Source organism: Zootoca vivipara, chromosome 5, assembly GCF_965207765.1.
Source record: "Zootoca vivipara chromosome 5, rZooViv2.hap1.1, whole genome shotgun sequence".
NCBI lineage: Eukaryota > Metazoa > Chordata > Lepidosauria > Squamata > Lacertidae > Zootoca > Zootoca vivipara.
The window spans coordinates 42,862,588-42,883,223 of record NC_142588.1 but is presented as its reverse complement, the minus strand read 5'-3'; the positions used below and the strand labels follow the sequence as shown (position 1 = coordinate 42,883,223).

Here is a 20,636-nt window from a genome sequence, read left to right as displayed (position 1 = left end):
GTTAGTTGTGAGGAATAAAAATAGAGTTATTTACCTAACTCCATTAAAACGAATAATAAATAATAACTTCTAAATTTGCATCTTACAGTTTGAACTGCCGCACAGATTATATTGCCATCTACGATGGTGGCTTGGGCTCATCAAGAAAACTTGGAAGAATTTGCATGTTTACCCGTCATGTATTTATATCCACTTCAGACACAATGACTGTTGTGTTGTACAGAAATTCCTCTAACGCAGGGCTATCATTTACTGCTTATTACTATACTACGCCACAAGGTAAAATGTGATTTTTAAAGTCCCCTATTAATCAACAAATATATTCAATCTGCTGCTTTCATGAATGGATCCTTATGCTTCTTTAAAAATTGCATAAGAATGTATAAAAAGAGTCCTGCCTAATAAGACTGAATATCCCTGTAGCCCATCATTTTGGGAAGTCCACAAACAGGGCCTCAAACCTGTTCTTTACTGGGTCTGTTCACACGATGGTTTATTGTGGACCTGTGCTCACGCATGCATGTTTTGCACAGCATCTACATGGCACAGTCCTCATCAAAATGCAGTCCCATATTATTTTCCTAATTAGTCCAGATCAGGTGGGTGTGGAAATGGTAAGTGGCAAATGTGTACTAAATGGTAAAAAATATGAAACGGCATGTTGATAAGGACACCAGGGCTGGTTTGGGGGGGGGGCATGGTAGTGACTGGGATGGCACTGGATTCTTATGGTTGGGAAGGAGCTGAATTTTCCCCAGTGTGGGTAAATGTTGCTTGAGTAAAGAAGCTTATGCATCCTGGTCTGCCACTTTTTCGGCCCTTTTGATGTCATTTGGGCAAGAACTGGGGACACTTCTGTGGCAGTGAAGTAGAGGGATTCATTACCTGATCTCTCTAAGGCTGGGCTCCTCTTTCTACCCTTGGAGAGGGAGATGCAATGCCTTATTATTATTATTATTATTATTATTATTATTATTATTATTATTACCCTCCGCATCTGGCTGGGTTTCCCCAGCCACTCTGGGCAGTTTCCAAAAAAAATTAAAAATACATTAAAACATCAGTCATTAAAAACTTCCCTAAACAGGGCTGCCTTCAGATGTCTTCTAAACATCAGATAGTTGTTTATTTCCTTGACATCTGATGGGAGGGCGTTCCACAGGGCGGGCGCCACTACTGAGAAGGCCCTCTGCCTGGTTCCCTGTAACTTTGCTTCTCGCAGTGAGGGAACTGCCAGAAGGCCTTTGGCGCTGGATCTCAGTGTTCGGGCAGAATGATGGGGGTGGAAATGCTCCTTCGTGTATACTGGGCCAAGGCCATTTAGGGCTTTAAAGGTCAGTACCAACACTTTGATTTGTGCTTGGAAATGTACTGGGATCCAATGTAGGTCTTTCAAGACTGGTGTTATGTGTTCTCGGCGGCTGCTCCCAGTCACCAGTCTAGCCTTACTACCTTACTACCAGTGGGCCTTAATGCCCCAGGGGACTATAGGCTTGAAGGACAAGAGTACATATTGTATTTATGGTATATTCCCTTATTTTATCTTTCTTCTCATTCCCCAACAATTCACCTTTCTTTCATTCATAAGTAAATACTATGTGTAAGATCATCTAATGGTCAAACAAAATCCACTGCCACAAAAATGGGATTTTATGTAATATTGTTCTTAATAATTTTTATTCCTTTCTTTTGCAAGAAACAACCACAGAACAGATTTTGCAAGAAACAACCACAGGACACATTGATACTAGTAAGGAGAATCTGCTAGATATTTAAAAGCATTACGTAGTACAATATACAGTTTTTATATCATTTTACTGCACCATTTTTCTCTTACTCTGTTATTTTGTTTCTCTTCACGAACTAGCTTCTGTCACCCTGGAAGCAACTACAGAAGCAACTACTGCTGCTGGTAAGAGTACTCTGACTCTCATACTAAAGTACTAAACCCTAATTCTGAGTATGTACACACAAATATCATAGAACAGGTTTCTCATGCAGAGCATCTGCTAACGAGAAACCTGAAAATTAGGGGGGGGGGTGTATATTTTAAAGAGCCTGATCTGTTGATAGCAATCACAGACTGTCTGGAGAAGCAAGCGCACAAATCTCTTCCAGAGATTTCCTTGACTTCTATTTCATTTCTATCCCATTGTCTATGACTCTGCTCCTCAAGTCTGGTCTTGAAGCAAGCATAGTCACATCCACCTTCCTGAAGCATCCTCCTTGGATATTTGCTTAAATATTCTTCTTGAATATGGGGCTAAGGTATCATGCAAATAATTTATGTTAATGTGGTAGGTGTTGGAGTCGCCCCTGCAGAGGTTATTCAGTTCCTCTTAGCACCTGACTTCTAATCATTAGATTGTGGTGACTGTTGTTGCTATGACACTCAAAGCTTGGGAACTGAAGTCTCTGCATAAGACACAGCTGGTATGTAAGTGTAATTTCTGGAGCAACTTTTCCAACCCAAAACCACAGAACCTCTGCCAATGACAAGGCTGAATCTTTCTCTCAATAGGCAGGAAGTATGAAAGATACCTAGTAGAAATTCCATTAGGAATTGGGGGGGGGGGGAGAGCTCTTAGGTGTGGTTGCTAGTACATATTTGAAAGTCTGAAAGTATTAGTGATATATGTTTCAAAGGTAACTAGTCATTATTTCAAAACAAGGAAGAAAATGAACCAACTTTTGAAAAGGAGTTTGGAAAATTGAATGGAAAGAGTTTGTGTGTGTGTGTGTGTGTGTGTGTGTGTGTGTGTGTGTGTGTGTAACTGGAAGCAATAGGTATCTTGTACTGAGCTGTATTCGAAAGCATGTCAAGTGCAAGTAGATAAATAGGTACCGCTCCGGCGGGAAAGTAAACGGTGTTTCCGTGTGCTGCTCTGGTTCACCAGAAGTGGCTTGGTCATGCTGGCCACATGACCCGGAAGCTGTCTGCGGACAAGCGCTGGCTCCCTCGGCCTATAGAGTGAGATGAGCACGCAATTCCAGAGTCGTCCACGACTGGACCTAATGGTCAGGGGACCTTTACCTTTTACTGAGCTGTATTAGGCATGGCATAGCAACCTGGCTTTGGGTTGCAGCTTTGTTCCCCATTTCCTTACTTCTAGGAACAAACTATCATCAACTTTTTATAAATCTTCCATTTCTAGCCTGGTGCAGTAGTGCTGAGGCTAGATGCTTCATACATTTGGTGGTCCACTAAAATATATCCAGTGTTAGTTATACTGAGTAGTATACCTTCAGCCCCTTACTACAAGGATTGCCACTTGTGCCACAGAAACTTCCCCCAAAGATTCTTGGGAATTTTAGCTTGTTTATGGTGCTGAGAACTGTTAGGAGGCCCCCATTCGCCTCTCAGAGCTAAAGTTGTCAGAGTTCCATGGAGAGAATGACTTTTTGTTCAATGTTTGGCTTAATATTAATACATTCTACCACAATCTGATTGATTCTGTTCTTTCTTACTAGTTCTATCCACAACTGGAGAACCGACCACTTTAGGCACAGAGTGTAAGTCTGCATGTAGAAAATTCTTTTGTGACCACACAGGGAAATAAGACACTCAGATTGGGTGAACTGAGCCACATTTAATTTAACACTACAATTCTGCAGAAGGGAACCAAGGTCAAACTCAGACACCTCCCTCTGCTCTCACAGAGGGAGATCTGATAATTTCTGTGGCCCACAGGGCAGTTCCCTCAAGGGTCACAGGGTTGCTGGGTTCACTGGGTAAAAATACTGATGAATATTAATACTGATGAATATTAATAGGTAATAGTGACATGCCTATTTCTTACCAATGCATATCAATGTTCCTCTTTCTTTGTGAACAGCTCCTTCTACTCCATCTGGTGAGTCCTACTTTTTTTTATTCCAAGTCTGAATCTTTCTCAATAGGCATTAAGTATGAAATATACATACAGTAGTGGGAAATTGATTAAGAATTGTGTGGGGGGGGGAGTTCTTAGGTGTGGTTGCTAGTGCATATTTGAAAGTTTGAAAGCATTGGTGATATATGTTCCAAAGGTAACTGAGTCATTATTTCAAAACAAAGAAGAAATTGAACAGACTTTTGAATAAAGATTTTGGAAAATTGAATGGAGTCTAAATAGTCATTCATCATAGGTCTGCATGCTTGAAACATATTTTGTAACCACATAGGGAAATAAGATACACAGCCTTGGTGGACTAGGCAACATTTAATTTAACACAACAGATCTGCTGAAGGGAACCAAAGTGCAGGATACTATCTTCACATAGCAAACAGAGTGAACCAACTCTGACAAGAATAAGAGGCATCATTTCACCATAAGCCCCATAACTGAGAGGGGGTGTTACAGGTTGGCCTCAATGGTACTTCTTATTCTGTCAGTGGGTCTCACAGCTCGGAAGGCAAGGCTCAGAAAAGTACCTGTACCTAAGGGTGCTCACCAAACCTTAACTACTTGATAGCTAATTAATTAACCTATTTAACACCAAAGTGATTCACAACCAACCAACCAACCAGACAAGCAACTCTCACCCATGAGATGAAGTAAAACCAAGAGGAAAGAGAAATACATTAAAAGCATCCTGCCCACAAATAAAAATATATTAGTAATTTAATAGGGGCAAGGATATTGGAGGCCTCCAGCTTCAACCTAAATGGGCCAATTATTTGCTTATTAATAACAGAAGGAGAGAGTTAATGCAATCAAGTTGGGGGAGGGAGGGAGGAAGAGTTTAAATTAAGCTGGATTTCATTTCAGATTTCTCTGTACAAAATTCCATTTTGGCTTACATGCACAAAATGTTGTGTTTTCTAGCATGTGGTGGCTATCTCTCCCTTCCAAATGGATCTATCTCTGGACCATATTATCCTGGAAATGGTGCCATTGTACAGTGTATCTGGGAAATTCAAGTGAGCCCTGGTTATCAAATAGTTCTCCAGTTGTCTTATATTAGGTAAGTGTAAGGAACTGAATGTTTTTTTCCATTTCCTATGGGAAATCTGCACATGATGTTAATTCATGGTTTTGTCATTACCCGAAGACTTTAATATGTTATGGGTGGCTGTTTTTTGCTGTGGAAAAGATAGATGTGCTGAGGTGTTTGCCTGAATTTGTAAGCACCAAACTTTTTAGGGAGGTTGGAATGTTTATGCAAGCCCTTCCCTTAACCTGGCAGTCTGCTCTGCTCCTTCCCTCTCAGCCTCCCACCTTCTCTGTGTTGCACAGGGAGGCTCTGCATAGAATTTCAACTTGCATTCACTTGAACACAAGCAGAACTCTCTGCATGAGGGACCCTGATCCTACCCAACAAATTTAGCATGTGATAGCTATCAGATTAAAATGTTCGAATCCTGCTAACTGATCATGTGGTTCTACCCTACACTAGATGAAATCCCATACAAATTAAAAACCTTTTAAAAGAAAATACGCCGTGAACACATTTTTATTACAAACTCTACAAGTGGTAGATATTGGCCCTTTCCTGAAAACAAAAGGGTCCACTTTTTAATGCATTCTTGGGAAATATGAAGGACAGGCCCTTTCACCGAGGCATTGAAAGATGAGTAAAAAAAACAAGTCTTTTGTGAATCTTCTCTTTAAAGCAAATTATGCTGTTCCATCCAGAGGAGATATCATTCAATAGCAAAGCGGTTAAATTGTATGCATATACTGTACAGTATATTTGAATTCTGGGCATTTCCAGGAGCAAGGCTGGGAAAGACCTATAATTGGGTCACTGGAAAGCCATTGCCAGTTGGAGCAGACTGTAGTGGACATAATGGGCCTGAGGTCTGACACTGCAAGGCACCCTGATATGTACACAGGCATGCCACTCTTTTAGGCTGAACTAATCTGGGATACATCTGAGAGCCATTGTGGTGTAGTGGTTAAGAGCAGTAGACTCTTAATCTGGGGAACCGGGTTAGCGTCTCCTCTCCTCCTCTCCTCCACATGCAGCTGCTGGTTGACCTTGGGCTAGTCACACTTCTCTGAAGTCTCTCAGCCCCACCCACCTCACAGGGTGTCTGTTGTGGGGGAGGAAGGGAAAGGAGATTGTTAGCCGCTTTGAGACTCCTTCAGGTAGTGATAAAGCGGGATATCAAATCCAAACTACTACGGTACTCCTCCTCCTCCTCTTCTTCTTCTTCTTCTTCTTCTTCTTCTTCTTCTTCTTCTTCTTCTTCCTGAACCATCACCATGGTATCATAGCTGTAGGTTGGGGTTCTCACAGGCAGAACCAACCATAATATTACTTTAATATGTTCGGAATTCAGGTCAGCTCCACTGAATCCACGTATTTACCTTTATTTTTGGCATATATGTCACCAAAGAGAGAATCTAAGGGTGCTTTCAAGAGAATGTTCAATGTGGCATCTTTGCTCCTCATATGACATGTGATCTGCAGTATCCAAACAATGTCATTGTCATCAAAATACCAGCCCATATCTGCCCCCTCCTGGATTTATTATTTCCAGGGAAACCCTGATAAGTAAAGAACAACAACACTATTGTCAGTGTATCATTTTGTGATAGTGACCCATTATGAAATTGAATCCCCATATATAAGCAACCTAGGTAACTTTTCTTTACTTAATGTGAAAACCTGATGTATGAAATGATGGCATAATTTTATACACAAAGAGTGACTTGCTGACCTACCTTTATACAGCCTGGACTGCAAGAAAGAATATATTAAGATCTTCGATGGGTACGCGTATGCCTCCACTCTGCTTGGAAGAATTTGCTCTGGCATCTATCTCAACTATACCTACACATCAACTTACAACACAATGACTATTGTGCTGTACAGAGATTCATATTACTCAGGAAATGGGTTTTATGCTTCTTATGCTTCTATTCCACTAAGTAAGAGTTATCTATTTATCTAGTTCTGGGACATTTCTAGTATCTATTGTGTTAGATTAATGTTGTTCTGGTTTGAGGATGCAATGTAAGCTGAAAATTGTAAGCAGAGATGGGGAACTTGTGGTTCTCCAGATGGTCTTAGACTCCAACTCCCATCAATCCCTGCCAGCATAGGCAAAGATCAGGGATGGTATGAGTTGTGATCTAGCAACATTGGGAGAGCCACAGGCTCCCTACCCTTTGTCTAGGATCATACCAACATACAAACCCATAGGCTGGCCGGATTATAGCACAGTTTCTGTGACCTATTGAGAGATGAATATGATATTTACTTTGCTTAACTTTCCTGTTTGTATGAATGATATCAGTTTGCAGTTGAATAGATCAAAGGTATTTCCCCCGAGAGGGACCAAAGTAAGATCTGAATGTACAATTTTCTGCCATGTTAAAATTTCTAGTCCTTTGACATGTACACTTTGAATAATAAGGCAATGCTTCAACAACTGAAGCAGCATCTCCCCACTGATACCTTCTTTGTTAATGTTGTAGGAGAGTATTTTATTCCACCAGGCTTTTTGTATGTTTTAAGCATCCTGATTTACTTGCATTTCACTTTAAATGCTCTACCTTTAATTGTATTGAGATTTTTTTTTTTGTATAAATAATGCACACACGCACACAGACACACACACAAACAAACAAACAAACACTGGTGACTTTTGTTAATGAAGAATATCTGCCATATGTTACTAGGTTATTGAATATATTGCTGCTAGGATCTTATCATCAGTGTAACAGTACTTTTATTGTACTATTTGTTTACCTAAATAGGAATAGAAACAACTACTGCACCACCTCTCAATGAATCAACCACTGGTAAGACCTTTTTCTTTTTCTTTTATGTCATTTCATTTTAAATGCTCTCCCTTTAATTGTATTGAGATTTTTTTGTTGTATAAATAATGCACGCACACACACAGACACACACACACAAACAAACACTGGTGACTTTTGTTAATGAAGAGTATCTGCCATATGTTACTAGGTTATTGAATATATTGCGGCTAGGATCTTATCAGTGTAATAGTACTTTTATTGTACTATTTGTTTACCTAAATAGGAATAGAAACAACTACTGCACCACCTCTCAATGAATCAACCACTGGTAAGACCTTGTTCTTTTTCTTTTATGTCATTTCATTTTAAATGCTCTCCCTTTAATTGTATTCTTGTATGATTAATGCGCGTGCGCGCACACACACACACACACACTGGTGACTTCGGTCAATGAAAAATATCTGCAATATATTACTCGGTTACTGGATAGATAACTGCTCGGATATTGATATCTTCAGTGCAATATCTGTATTATTTATATTGATTCCTTTTTTTCCTTTCCTTCTGTGTCATTTGTTAGGTAATAAGGAAACTGGTTAAACATGACACTCAAAGAAACTAGATGCTTCTTTTCACAGTCATGTGATTTAAGCATCTCTGAGCTTGGAGAGAATTGCATGCTCAAGATCCAGGGAGGCTGTTCTTCACCACATATATATCTGAAACTACTTGGTTTCTGTTATTTTCTCTCCATTGTAGAAAATAAGCAGTAGATTTTACTCTTCAGGGAATGATATTAGATTACACAGTAGAGGCATTCTGAAGAGAACATCTTTCATATACTTAAATCCCAACAAACCGGAGTACAAGCAACAGTGTTTGTTTGTACAGGGTTGTATAATGGTCTTTGTTATGGTGGAAGGGTGTTTAAAGGCACAGAACTCAATGCTGTGCCTACAGTTTCCCAAATTTTTACCATTTAAATGCTAATTAGACACAGATTTGATCTCCCTTTTGTTTCGTTTTTCATTTGCACAGCTCTTCCTACAAGTTTAGCACCAGTTCCTTCGAGAAGTAAGTTCCTATTTCTCCCTAAAAAAATGCATGTGAGAATTGCAGATTTTGCTGATTTGGGTTGCCTAGCTGAAAAGTCTCTGTGTTCAAAGGAAATATTAAAACTGAGTATTCCCTCCCAAATACTTCAAATTTCTTGAAAATGTGGTAAAGCTGTTGCATGGCAGCTTCGTTATGAGCTCAAACAAGCCCCCACTTGCTTGACATATCGTTCACCCAGGTTGCCCCTACTCATAAGTAAAATGTGTTGACATCGCGCTATTTAATATGGTTTCTATGTGCCCTCATTCAGCGCTTTCATGTTCTGGAGAATACATGCTTGCACGCATCAGCAGGTACTATCTTGGGTTGCTGGGCTACAATGCAAGCGAAGTATCCCTGAATACTTCAGACCCCTTCTGCTCACCTGAGATTACTCAAGAATATGTGGTCTTCAAGATACCATATAGTGGGTGTGGCACAGTAAGAAAGGTAAGACAATGAGTTCTTAAAAATATTGTCAGTATCCAATGCACTTGTTCTGTTTGTGCAAGAATTTCTGCATGTGCTATGGCACTTCTCCTCTATCCTCTCCCTGCACATCTCACACCCTCCTCAAATCTATTTCAGGGTTGTTGGAAACCCAAGATGAGATTTAAGGGGTTGTGGGCAGAGGAGGAAAAAAAGTTCTGCTGCACAAGCTTAAATCATTGCAATGATGGAACTAGTTACTCAGTACCACATTGAGTACTGCACATTATCTGTTTTCTGGTTCTTATCTTTGTAACATTACCCTGCTATTTTAAAGTTTGGAAAAGTATTTCACCCACCTTCTGGCTAGAACATCTGAATGATCTGGCTTAGAGAGAGCCTTGGGAAAGCCATCCTGCCTCTTCTCCACTCTGCCATGGAGCTAGTCCTCTTCTTCTTTCAACTATATTTGTAGGAGATGTCAGTGTTGCCCTTCATTGACTTTGACACCATTGAACAATAAGTTTAATTCAGCTGTGAAACTACCAATTTCAGAACTTGGGTTGAAGAGCGAGTATCAGCATTTAAAGCAGACCGTATTGTGGGTAATTCCTGACATTTCCGTATTGTGGGTAATTCCTGACAATACGCCACACCATTTAAAGTATTGTGGGTAATTCCTGACATGCAGGAGTGGGGAATTGGCTCCAGAAAGAGTAAGTGGTATAAGGAGGGGGGGGACATATGTTCCTCAGATTGTCCTCCACTTTTAGAAAGCCAGTAAATTGGAGGTAGCATTATGATCACCCTTTGAATGCTTTGCATTATGCTCAGCTTTTTCACTTCTGAGGACAAAACTCGTCATGTTAATACACACAAACAAACAAATAAACTCAGTTATTCTTAAAGAAACCCATAGCATTTCAAAGGTAAATGTCATAAAAGTCAGATATTCATTGGTATATTAATTTGAATTAAATGATGTAGCAATCTTTCTGCACATTTCTGTGTTTCTCTTCTCAACTACTGAATTCATCTTATACTTTTATCTTTCTTAACTTTTTCAATGAGAATACAATAAAATTCCAGATTATATAAGGTGGTTTTTTAATGGTAATAAGTCTAAAATATCAGCACATTCTAAAGTGATTAAGTATATTGGGTGTGTTTTATATGACAGGTCCTGATTTACACATATTATTGACATATATCTTTCTCCCCTGATCCTTTAGCAGTCAAATAATGACACCATCACCTATACCAACATAATCAAGACATCAGCCTCTGGTTATATCATTACAAGAAGGAAAAACTTTCAATTTCATATTATGTGTGAAATGAACGCAAAGAGTGTTGTAGAGACTATGTTTATTGCCCAAAATTCCATTGACATTACTGAAAGAAAACATGGCAACTACAGTGTGGCACTTTCGTTCTATGAATCATCATCTTTCGACATTTCAGTTCGCAGTTTCCCATACGTAGTGCCCCTCGACCAGGTTCTCTATCTCCAAGCTACTCTCAACAGTTCTGATCCAAACTTAGTACTATTTCTAGACACATGTGTAACATCTCCATACCCTGGTGACTTCACAACTCTGACCTATGACTTAATCAAGCATGGGTGAGTATATTTTCAATAAACATGTTTATATATCCACTTAGAAGAAGGGCTTTCCTTTTGGCTTATATGACAGCAAAGTTAATACTAAGCATGCAATGCTATTCAGACTCATGTGGAACAAACCATACTGAGCTCAACTGGATTTCTGAGTAGGCACATGTAGGATTGTACTGAAATGTTTCTTTGTGGTATGAACAAGTGGAGTTGCTTTACTCTCAAACTGACTCTGAAATTCACTTTTTGATTCTGACATCATATTTTTTAAGAAAACCTATAAAGAGTTGCAGAGCCTACTTGCTATTACTTGTTCCTGAATATAATAATAAATATGGTTGTTTGCTGCTAACTCATTGTGGCATCAGTCAAAGAGTCTTAGACAAAAGCAGGGGAGGCAAATGATTGTTATTGCAATGGCCAGCCTGCATGGAGGACCTCTCCCCAGTTGCTTCCCAGTAACTGGTATTCGGAAGCATACTGTCTTCAACAATGGAGGCAAAGCAGAACCATCATCCCCAGTACCTTGATAGTTTAATCCTCCACGAACATCTTATGGGAGTGAATCCCAAAGTTTAACAATGTCCTGTGCTGTGTGAAGTACTTTCCTTTGTCTGCTCTGAATTTTCTAACTTGAAGCTTCTAACTTCTGGTAACTTCTGGTATTTTGAGTGACTGCTTTCACATATGCTGAGTCTATCTTCCATTTTATTCTCTGAAATCCACCATCCACTTATTGATATTTCTTCTCATCCTTCTCCAGCATGGTCTTTAGTCTTTAGTCACCATATATAACATACTTCAGAACTCCATAAAGGATTCATCTGAAGTAATTATGTAAACAAACTTGGTTCTTTTTATTTTCAGATGTGTGCGAGACCCAACCTTCTTAAATCTCAGATTTAACTCAAGCAACAACAACGTTCGTTTCAAGTTCAACTCTTTTAAGTTTCTTTATGAACACAATGAAATTTATTTGCAATGCAAACTAGTAGTGTGCAAGGCATATGATTACTCATCCCGATGCTACCAGGGATGTTTAACTAGAAGGAAGAGGGAAACAGATAAACTTCAGGATAAAGTGGATGTGGTCGTGGGACCAGTCAAACTGCGGAAAGAAACCAATGAAGACAAAAGACAGGGTAACTTTTATTTTTGATTCTTTCTTTTTTTGGCTACTTTTTTCCTGATGATTGCAGACCAGGATTGAACTAAATGCATGAACACGTTTGCTGCGTTGAATAACGACCATTTTATTGAACATTAAACCAATTAGGTGTGGGAATGAACAAATCAGGAAACCACGTAGGTATAAGACAAACCAATCCCTTGCTGGGTCAAGGGTAAACCATTCTGTTTACTCCTTACCCCAGCCACATCCTGATGGTGAGTTGGGAGGCCTTCATTCACCACCACCCCTTTGGGCCATCAAACTCCAGGTAGATGAGGCTAGTTGACGTCAGAAGAAGTCCCTCTCCTATCTCCAAGCCCTACAAACCTGAGCTGCAGGCCTCAGAAACAAACAGTCACCCCCAAATGGAGCCTAAAGGGATCGCCAAGCCAGCCTATCAAGTTCCCCTTATGGTACCTATGTGCCAAAGTGTCCAGATTACCTTATTTAAGAAAGAAAAAAACACTCAAATGGCCAGATTAACCTATAACGCAAACAGAACAGTTAAGAACTTGTCAGCCAGAATAGCCTAATATTAAGGCACTTCACCTAAACAGTCTCCTATCCCACTTTACAGTATGGCATAGGCAAAAACTCCAGCTGCAAAACAAGGCAGGTGGGCCAAAAATCCTACTTGGCCCTGAAGCAACCACACCAATCATACTGTGATTGGTTGGGAGAGAGGGTGGGTGTCAGATAAAACAGAGGAGGAGGGGAGGGGAGGTGGGCTTTTTTAAAAGGTTCTGTCATCCCCCCCTCCCCGAGTGCTGTCATGCTATGGTACAGCTTGAGACTCATATGCAAACTCCTCCCACCAAAGCAATCTGGGCGGTGGAATAATGATTTTCAAAATATTTTCCAAAGTAGTTTGAAATAATAATTACTCAAGAACAAAGTGTTGTTGAAATATTCTACTACTTTGTTCAAATAAGATGAAAACCAATATTTATTCCTAACTTGCCTGGCAAAAGCATAGTAACATCACACAATGAAATCTCATTCTGCGTTGCTTCCACTCTTCGGGTAACATTTCCCTAATGGGCAACTTTTTGGGAGTCACGTGCCACTGATGTGTGGAAATGTAATGTAAAAGTGGGCAGAATGAAGAATTTGACTCTAATGTTTGGAACATAGGATGCTGCCTTAGACAAAGCCAGGCAATTGGTCAATCTAACTCAGAGTTCTTTAGATGGACTCACAGTGACTCTCCACGGTTTCAGACAGAGGTCTTCTCCAGCCCTACCTGAAGATGCCAGGAATTTGACCTGGGCCTTCTGCCTTCAAAGCAGTTGTTGCCATTCAAAGACAAACTTGCCCTCTAACAAAACTAAAATACCCTATATACTTGAGTATAAGCCGACCCGAATATAAGCCGAGGCACCTAATTTTACCTCAAAAAAACTGGGGAAACTTATTGACTCGAGTATAAGCTGAGGGTGGGAAATGCAGTGGTAAATTTCAAAAATAAAAATAAATACCATCCCATGCCTTTCCCAGCTGTCGGTGGCGGGGTGGGGGAGAAGCGGCAAGGAAGCATCCCTTCCTTGCCGCTTATCCCTCCCCGTCGCCTCGCACAGAGCAGACATAGGACGGGGGTTCGGAGAGTTGCAGCGCAGCGCTTCTACGAACCCCCGGTCCTGTGCCTTTCTACGCCGTTGCCCGCCTCACTTGAGTATAAGTCGAGGGTGGCTTTTTCAGCACATTTTTTTTGCTGAAAAAGTAGGCTTATACTCGAGTATATACAGGTATATACATTTAGATAATGGTATAAAGTGTTTTCCTTGTATTGCTGTAACTTGCCCAGGGATCTTATAGTGAAGAACAGGTAAGAAATCTGATACATACATCAATTATCTGAAAAATTGTTCCAAACTGTGTGTTTTTTTATTTTATTTACAGAACTGGCTAAGAGTGTGAATCTAGAAAAGAAAGAAGCTCTCAGCCCACTTACTGTTACTACTGTACTTTTGGCAGCCATGGTCTTTGTTCTGTCTGGCTTACTTATAAGCAGCAAACTGAGAAGGAAAAACTATCACCAAATCTACTGATACCAATGCATCAGCAAGAGATTCATTCAGCACTTCCTACACAAAAACGAAAACCACATCTTTAGCATGTATTTCTGGAATTTAAATCCATAGACAGGAACATCTATAGTTGGACACATTTACTGGTAGATTGAAACACAATCCAGTTCAATCAAAGTACCAGGATCAAATATTTATTTTGATCAAAATCATTGCCTATATCCAGCTAATTTGACTTAATGGCATTGTGGAATTGTTCTCATTCTCCTTTTAAACATTCCCCCTTACCTTCTATGGATATAGTTAAGTCCCATTGTACTTCCAAAAACCATTCTACATACAGTCGTACCTCGGGTTACGACCACCTCGGTTTGCGAACAGTTCGGGTTACGAACTGCACAAACCCGGAACTGTTTTCGCTGCGCACGCGGTCTGCGCGTGCGCAAAATGGCGCTTTGCGCAGCGTTCGGGTTACGAACTGCGATCCGGAACGGATCGCGTTCGTAACCTGAGGTATTACTGTATAAATATTATACCTGCCAACTTCATATGTCAGAGATGCATCATGACTATATTTCAAAGGAGGATTTGTTGCGACTCTTCAGTTAATATTTAGGAGCTGAAAGGCAAAGTGCTGAAGTTTATTGGAATAATTGGAAACAGACATAGGAAATGTGCTTCATAATACATAGCTGAACATGTTCCAGCTATGTTGATTTTGAAATGATAAGTTTGATACTCTCTTTTGACTAGTGTAGAATCTCTGTCACAAGTGTAAACAAGCAGTTTGGCTTATGGCCTGACTCACCAGCCAGTTCGGTCAGAGAATTTCATGTTCAGTTCCATTTATCTTTGTAGGGTTACAATTAGTTTAAATCCTAGGATGTTTTTGTTAATTACTTAAGCAAAGGATCTCACAATTCAACATTTCTCTGTCACTATTCCATTATGCTATTTTTGCTTCTTTTGAAAACTCCTGCTTTGCCCCATTGTGCTTTGGGAAAAATTTCAGATGACGATGTTACCCTTTCATGTGGCAATTCATTCTGTCAAATTGATGCAAATAACAAATCCATCATTTGTATGAAGCATAAAACAGATTCAGGGTTTGTTGTTGCATTTTGCTAACTGAAGGTAAAGAGGCATTCAGAGTCCACATGGTGACTGACAGAATAATAAGAGGAGAATTATAATCTCAAGCAACTCCCAAGGAAAAAATGGTCCATAAAACTGAACAGATAGTTATAGGGTTTTATGATGTATTCAGGAATGGAAAAATCTGTTTCATCAATGTAATGCCAAATTATATGAAGTTGCATTTTTCTGCCAACTACTTTGCAATAAAATTACTACATCTTTGCAAGTTACCTGTGTTCACTGTTCTATATTGTCTCATTAGCAACTTTGAATGGTCAAAGGAAATACAAAGTTGGCACAAGGTGCCTGGGATGTGGGAGAAATATCATTTGGTTCACTTTTAAAGGCAAGCTCACTAATTTACATTTTCTGAAATGACACTGACATTCTTCCAAATGTGCATTTCTCTGAATTTTGCAATGCAGTTCTCTGGCTAAATAATGTGCATACAGCACACATATTCTAGCATGAAGTGTGCATACAAATGCATGTACTATTGAAAATTTAAAAAATGTGATGTATTAGGGGAAAATCCATTGGAGAAACTGGGTGTTAGGCAAAATTTCATCCACCAGTCTATAGATTTGGAACAATTTGCACTTAAATGCTGGTGAATTTTCAGGAGGGCATTTTTTTTAAAAAATTGCAACCTGATGTAGAAATGTGGAGGACTGAATTTAAGACTGGAAAAATGAGTAACTGACACTGACAGACCTACCCATCTCTATATAGCTGCCTGTTCTCTGTGCATTGTTCTCCTCTGCCTTATGCTACATGTTCTGTATTCAGCTCCAAAGCATAGTATGGAATATGTTTCCTTTCTAAGGATTTTCACATATTTTCTCTCTCCATGATTAGTTAGATCCAGAAATGAATTCCCAACAGACCACTTTATTTCCAAAGCTGAACCTGCAGCCTGTTTTCTTTTTCCTCTAATTGGTTAAGCAACAAAGACATAATAGAGGAGGAAAAACCCTTACGAAGCTAACAAACATAGACACTAAGGAGGCCATGTGAAATGGAAGATAGCTAGTGAGTGGTAGGTCATAGAGGGACAAGAATGCAAAAACTGAAGACATTAAGTGCCCTGGCACAAAGGAGAAGTTCGAGAGTCAAGTACTGCAAACAAGATTTAGAAGTATATCCAAATAAAGTCATATTTTACAGGAATAAGGAGCCTCAAATGTTGCTTGTTCATGTGTGTAACAAAGGCCCACCAGATGGCAGCAAAGTCCTCTATCTTAGCATCCCTTCTCAGTACTTCTCAGTACCTTTAGGTGGCGAGTAAACTTTTCTGAAACAGCTGTGTATAAGGCTTTTCTATACCAACTTCCAGCGTAATGTATGTGACTTCCTTCCAGCCTTGAAGGATGGCCAATCTAGCAGCAACGAAGAGGAATCTAATAAGGTTCCCATAGATATGAAGACAAGGCAGAGAATAGGATCTGGATCTAGAGCATGGCCAATAACAACTCCGATTTCTGCCAAAACTCACATTCTATCAGCACATTGAGTGTGCAACAAGGGGAGGGAATACTCTTTATAAGGTGTATATGAATATTAGATGGGCTTATGAGGCTAAGCCCTTAGCATACCTTGGTGGTTCAGACCATGTGTCCCTGTTTTTGACACCAGCATACACGCCCCTTAGGAAACAAGTCGAGATACAAACACGAACGGTTACAGTGTGGCCTGAGGGAGCTTCTCAGCAGCTGCAGGACTGTTTCCAGCAGACCGATTGGAATATGTTCGACCATCAAGATCTGGAAACTTATACATCAATGGTCCTGGATTATATTAGATTTTGCACAGCAAACGTCACCAGGGAAAAGCATGTTTGGTTGTATCCGAACAGGAAACCCTGGATGACAGGGGAGGTCAGGAGACTGTTGAAGGCCAGGAACTCTGCTTCTAGAACTGGAGATTGGATATTGTATGGGATAGACAGAGCGAATTTGAAGAGGGGTATCAGGAAGGCAAAAGCGGCGTATAGAGGGAAAAAAATTGAGGGTCACCTGAGAAATCATGATACCAGACAAATGTGGCAAGGAGTTCAACAGCTGACTGGCTACAGCTGACAGTCCATCAGCTGTAGAGAGTACTGCTTCTCTGGTGGAGGAGCTGAATATCTTCTTTGCTCGATTTGAGACGACACAAGTAGTGGCTCCAATAGAGATGCCAGAGATATTGTTGTCACTCTCCATAGGGAATGTAGCTAGAGTGGAAGAGGGAGAAGTGAGGCGAGTACTAAAGGAGGTAAATGCAAGGAAAGCCATGGGCCCTGATGGTGTAACTGGGAGGGAGCTGAGAGATGCTCAGACCAGCTGGCAGAAATCTTTACAAAGATTTTTAATCAGTCTCTAGCCCAAGCGACTGTTCCATCCTGTCTGAAATCCGCTACCATAATACCCCTGCCAAAAAAAAAAATCAAAGATAGACAGCCTGAATGATTTTTGGCCTGTGGCGCTGACACCCATCATAATGAAATGCTTTGAAAAACTGGTGCAGAATCACATTATATCTTGTTTGCCAGTGGGACTTGACCCGTACCAGTTTGCATATAAGGGGAAGAGATCCACGGAGGATGCTGTGGCAATGGCACTCCATGCTGTCCTGACTCATCTGGAGAAACAAGGGAACTATGCGAGACTGTTATTTGTGGACTTCAGGTCAGCATTTAATATTATTCTTCCACATAGACTGGTGCCCAAACTATTAGACCTGGGACTTCAGCCGAGCTTACACAGGTGGATATTAGATTTTCTATCGAACCGTTCCCAAGGGGTCAGGATGGATTTGCACGTCTCTGAGTATTTTACCACTGTACTGTAGAAAGTGTATTAACCTATGGTCTGTGTGTTTGGTTTGGGAGTTGAACGGTTGGGGAAAGAACCGCGCTGTCCAGGGTTGTAAAGACTGCGGAGAGGATAATTGGGTGCACTCTTCCCACTTTGGAGCAAATCTATGCCTCCAGGTGCTATAAGAAAGCTGCAGATATTGTGCAGGATAGTGTGCACCCCGGAAATGATCTCTTTCAGCTTCTGCCTTCTGGAAGGAGGTATAGGGTCATAAAGACCAGAACAAGCCACCTGAGAAATAGCTTCTATCCGAGAGCGATTTCGGTTTTGAACACAGCAAAAGGCAGTCTGTGAGGGAGGGTCTGTATTCAATTGTGGGGCATCAGAGTTTTAGGGAGCAAATCAGGAGGGGTATTAGAGTTTTTAGGGGGTTAATTATGTATAGGCGGGATGGGTAGCGAGTCAATATGCATTTTTTGGATAGTAGGCTGATGGTTGTTGTACGTTTGATGTAGATTTTCAATTTCGTTGTTCTGCATTAGACAATGGCAGTAAAGATTATATGTATCGTATTGTATCGTATCGTATCAGAATGCATTAATGGTGAAGGGAAGACCACCAGAGGTGCCAGTAGGTTCCTGCAACTCCACAATTCTGCCAACAAAGCCAATTGTTCATTTAGATGTACATAGTACTATCTATGCACTGTTTCAATGAGTTTTCTCTAATACTTGCCAGAACCAAATAAAATGTGTTTAAATAGACCATATGTTGTTCCACAAGTCCTTCTCAAATTCCTCACTCAAATCTGCACCCCAAACAACACTTTACTAGCAAAAGAGGCAACATCACATTCAACAATATAATCAATATAGGAGAGACTATCCCCCTATGCACTAGGGCATATAGGAATATATGTACTAGAAAGGAAAAAGTCCTGGCAATAAATAACAAGGTGTGGCTATACTGGGATTGCCTGTCTTTGTGTGGCACTGCCATGTTTTCTGAAGTCTTTCATTACATTAGCTAATGTTTCATATTCTGTGCCTCAAAATATCTGCTGCAGAATCAAATAGAGCCGCCTTTCTGTTGCGCTTCGCATGACCATCTGTCCTGTGTACAACAGAACTTTGAGCTTTATTGCCAGCACGACACCAAGCCCTGCAAATAAACACCAAAGTTTGGGCATATTGGGGACGGCTGGGAATTTATGGTGCAATTATTCTGAAGCTAAATACTTTCTCCCTTTTTTATTTATTTAACCGTTCATAGGGTGTGCCTTTTAACTTTACTTCACATAATGCCGCAGGCTACTGTACACAAATTCATTGAAGTTTATTAGCAGGAGTTTCAATTTATAGCACTAGTAATAAGCATTAAGGTCTTGGTATACAGTGATGAACTATTTATCGGAGCAAGTGCAATAACCTTACTATGTTCTGAAATTTAAGAACCTTGGTACATTGTGCAACCATTTGGATTCTGTGCAGCAGCAGTAACAAGATTTTCTTTGTCTTACTTTCCCTACTGCGTTCCCTGCTGTGTGTTCTGCATTTTTTGGTGCTAAGCACTGGAAAAGAAAAACAAAAAAAAGAATATTTTCTATCAGTATGCTTCATTGTATTTTGTAAAAGAAAGCTTTTCAGAAGTATCATTTGTTCCTGACACATACCTGTAGTCTCTGAAGGGGAAAGACTGTAGTTGTACGGCAATTTCATCTGAAAGCTGGCCGTTTTTATTTATTTTTAAAATTTTTAGTTGCTCTCACAAACATCATCTTTGCATTTGGTGCTGGCCCTGGACAAACTCTGGATGGAACATACTGTAAACTGTACAAAACGCAGAAGCAAAAATATTACGTCTTCTTCAGCTGGATGATATTGAATCCTTTTGTAAAAGATGCCACGTTGCTTTATGATATTTAACTTCCAGGTCAGGCATTTCAATGATGAATACAGCAAAGCCCCAGCCTTCTTACAGAGTACAGATAAGATTATAAAAGCCAGCTGTGAGAGGCTGTTTTCATTCAGGAGGATGTCATAAACTTTGAAGGAACTATATAATCTATTACAGAATACACATAAAATGATAAAAGTCAGATGTAATCCATTACAAAATACTGATAAGAATTATAAAAGCCAGCTGTGTGGGTGTTTAGGAGGATGTTAGATACTTTGAAGGAAGGACGTGATCAATTATAGAATAGAGAATACAGATACCACTATCAAAGCCAGGCGTAATCTATTAAATAAAGTCCTAGAGTTGTACTAGCACCTCTAGCCACTAGTGCTGCCATTTTCTGACCCTCTGTGATGAAAAGAAGGATTGTAGTAGAGACAGATAAGATTTGTGATGGCAGGACAGCTAGTTGTCCTTTTCAAAATGAATGTTTTGGAGTTTTTGACAGCGATGGTCACTGTAGCTAGACTAGTCATACGGTACCAATGAATTTGAAATATAGGGGATATAATGTAGATGACAAAACCTACTTATTATAAAAGAGATATTGAAGAATGTGTACCAAATTGATGGAAACATGGAGTCTATTTGTCATTGAATTCTACTTTCCAATAATTATCAATTTCTAAACTTCTATATCATTTTCACACATAATTTGACATTCTGCTTAGTATATAACAGGAACCAAGGACAACTAATAACTGT

General features: G+C 39.9%; 1 protein-coding gene across 5 annotated transcripts in view; it reads left to right on the top strand.

Moving 5' to 3' along the window:
• The window catches only part of LOC118096496 (CUB and zona pellucida-like domain-containing protein 1), a 35,764-nt gene extending 20,360 nt beyond the window's left edge, over positions 1-15,404 (top strand). For 2 of the 5 annotated variants that reach the window (XM_088670451.1, XM_088670448.1), the window contains 14 exons: positions 89-279; positions 1,697-1,750; positions 1,868-1,912; positions 3,472-3,513; positions 3,837-3,854; positions 4,809-4,947; positions 6,664-6,860; positions 7,692-7,736; positions 7,981-8,025; positions 8,736-8,771; positions 9,064-9,242; positions 10,454-10,845; positions 11,707-11,981; positions 13,910-15,404. In XM_088670451.1, the coding sequence (XP_088526577.1) occupies positions 89-279; positions 1,697-1,750; positions 1,868-1,912; positions 3,472-3,513; positions 3,837-3,854; positions 4,809-4,947; positions 6,664-6,860; positions 7,692-7,736; positions 7,981-8,025; positions 8,736-8,771; positions 9,064-9,242; positions 10,454-10,845; positions 11,707-11,981; positions 13,910-14,058 (1,807 nt within the window). In that variant the 3' untranslated portion in view covers positions 14,059-15,404. The remainder of the gene's footprint in view (positions 1-88; positions 280-1,696; positions 1,751-1,867; positions 1,913-3,471; positions 3,514-3,836; positions 3,855-4,808; positions 4,948-6,663; positions 6,861-7,691; positions 7,737-7,980; positions 8,026-8,735; positions 8,772-9,063; positions 9,243-10,453; positions 10,846-11,706; positions 11,982-13,909) is intronic. The other 3 variants (XM_035138406.3, XM_088670449.1, XM_088670450.1) reach the window with 3 other exon arrangements.
• Positions 15,405-20,636: the final 5,232 nt, after the last annotated feature.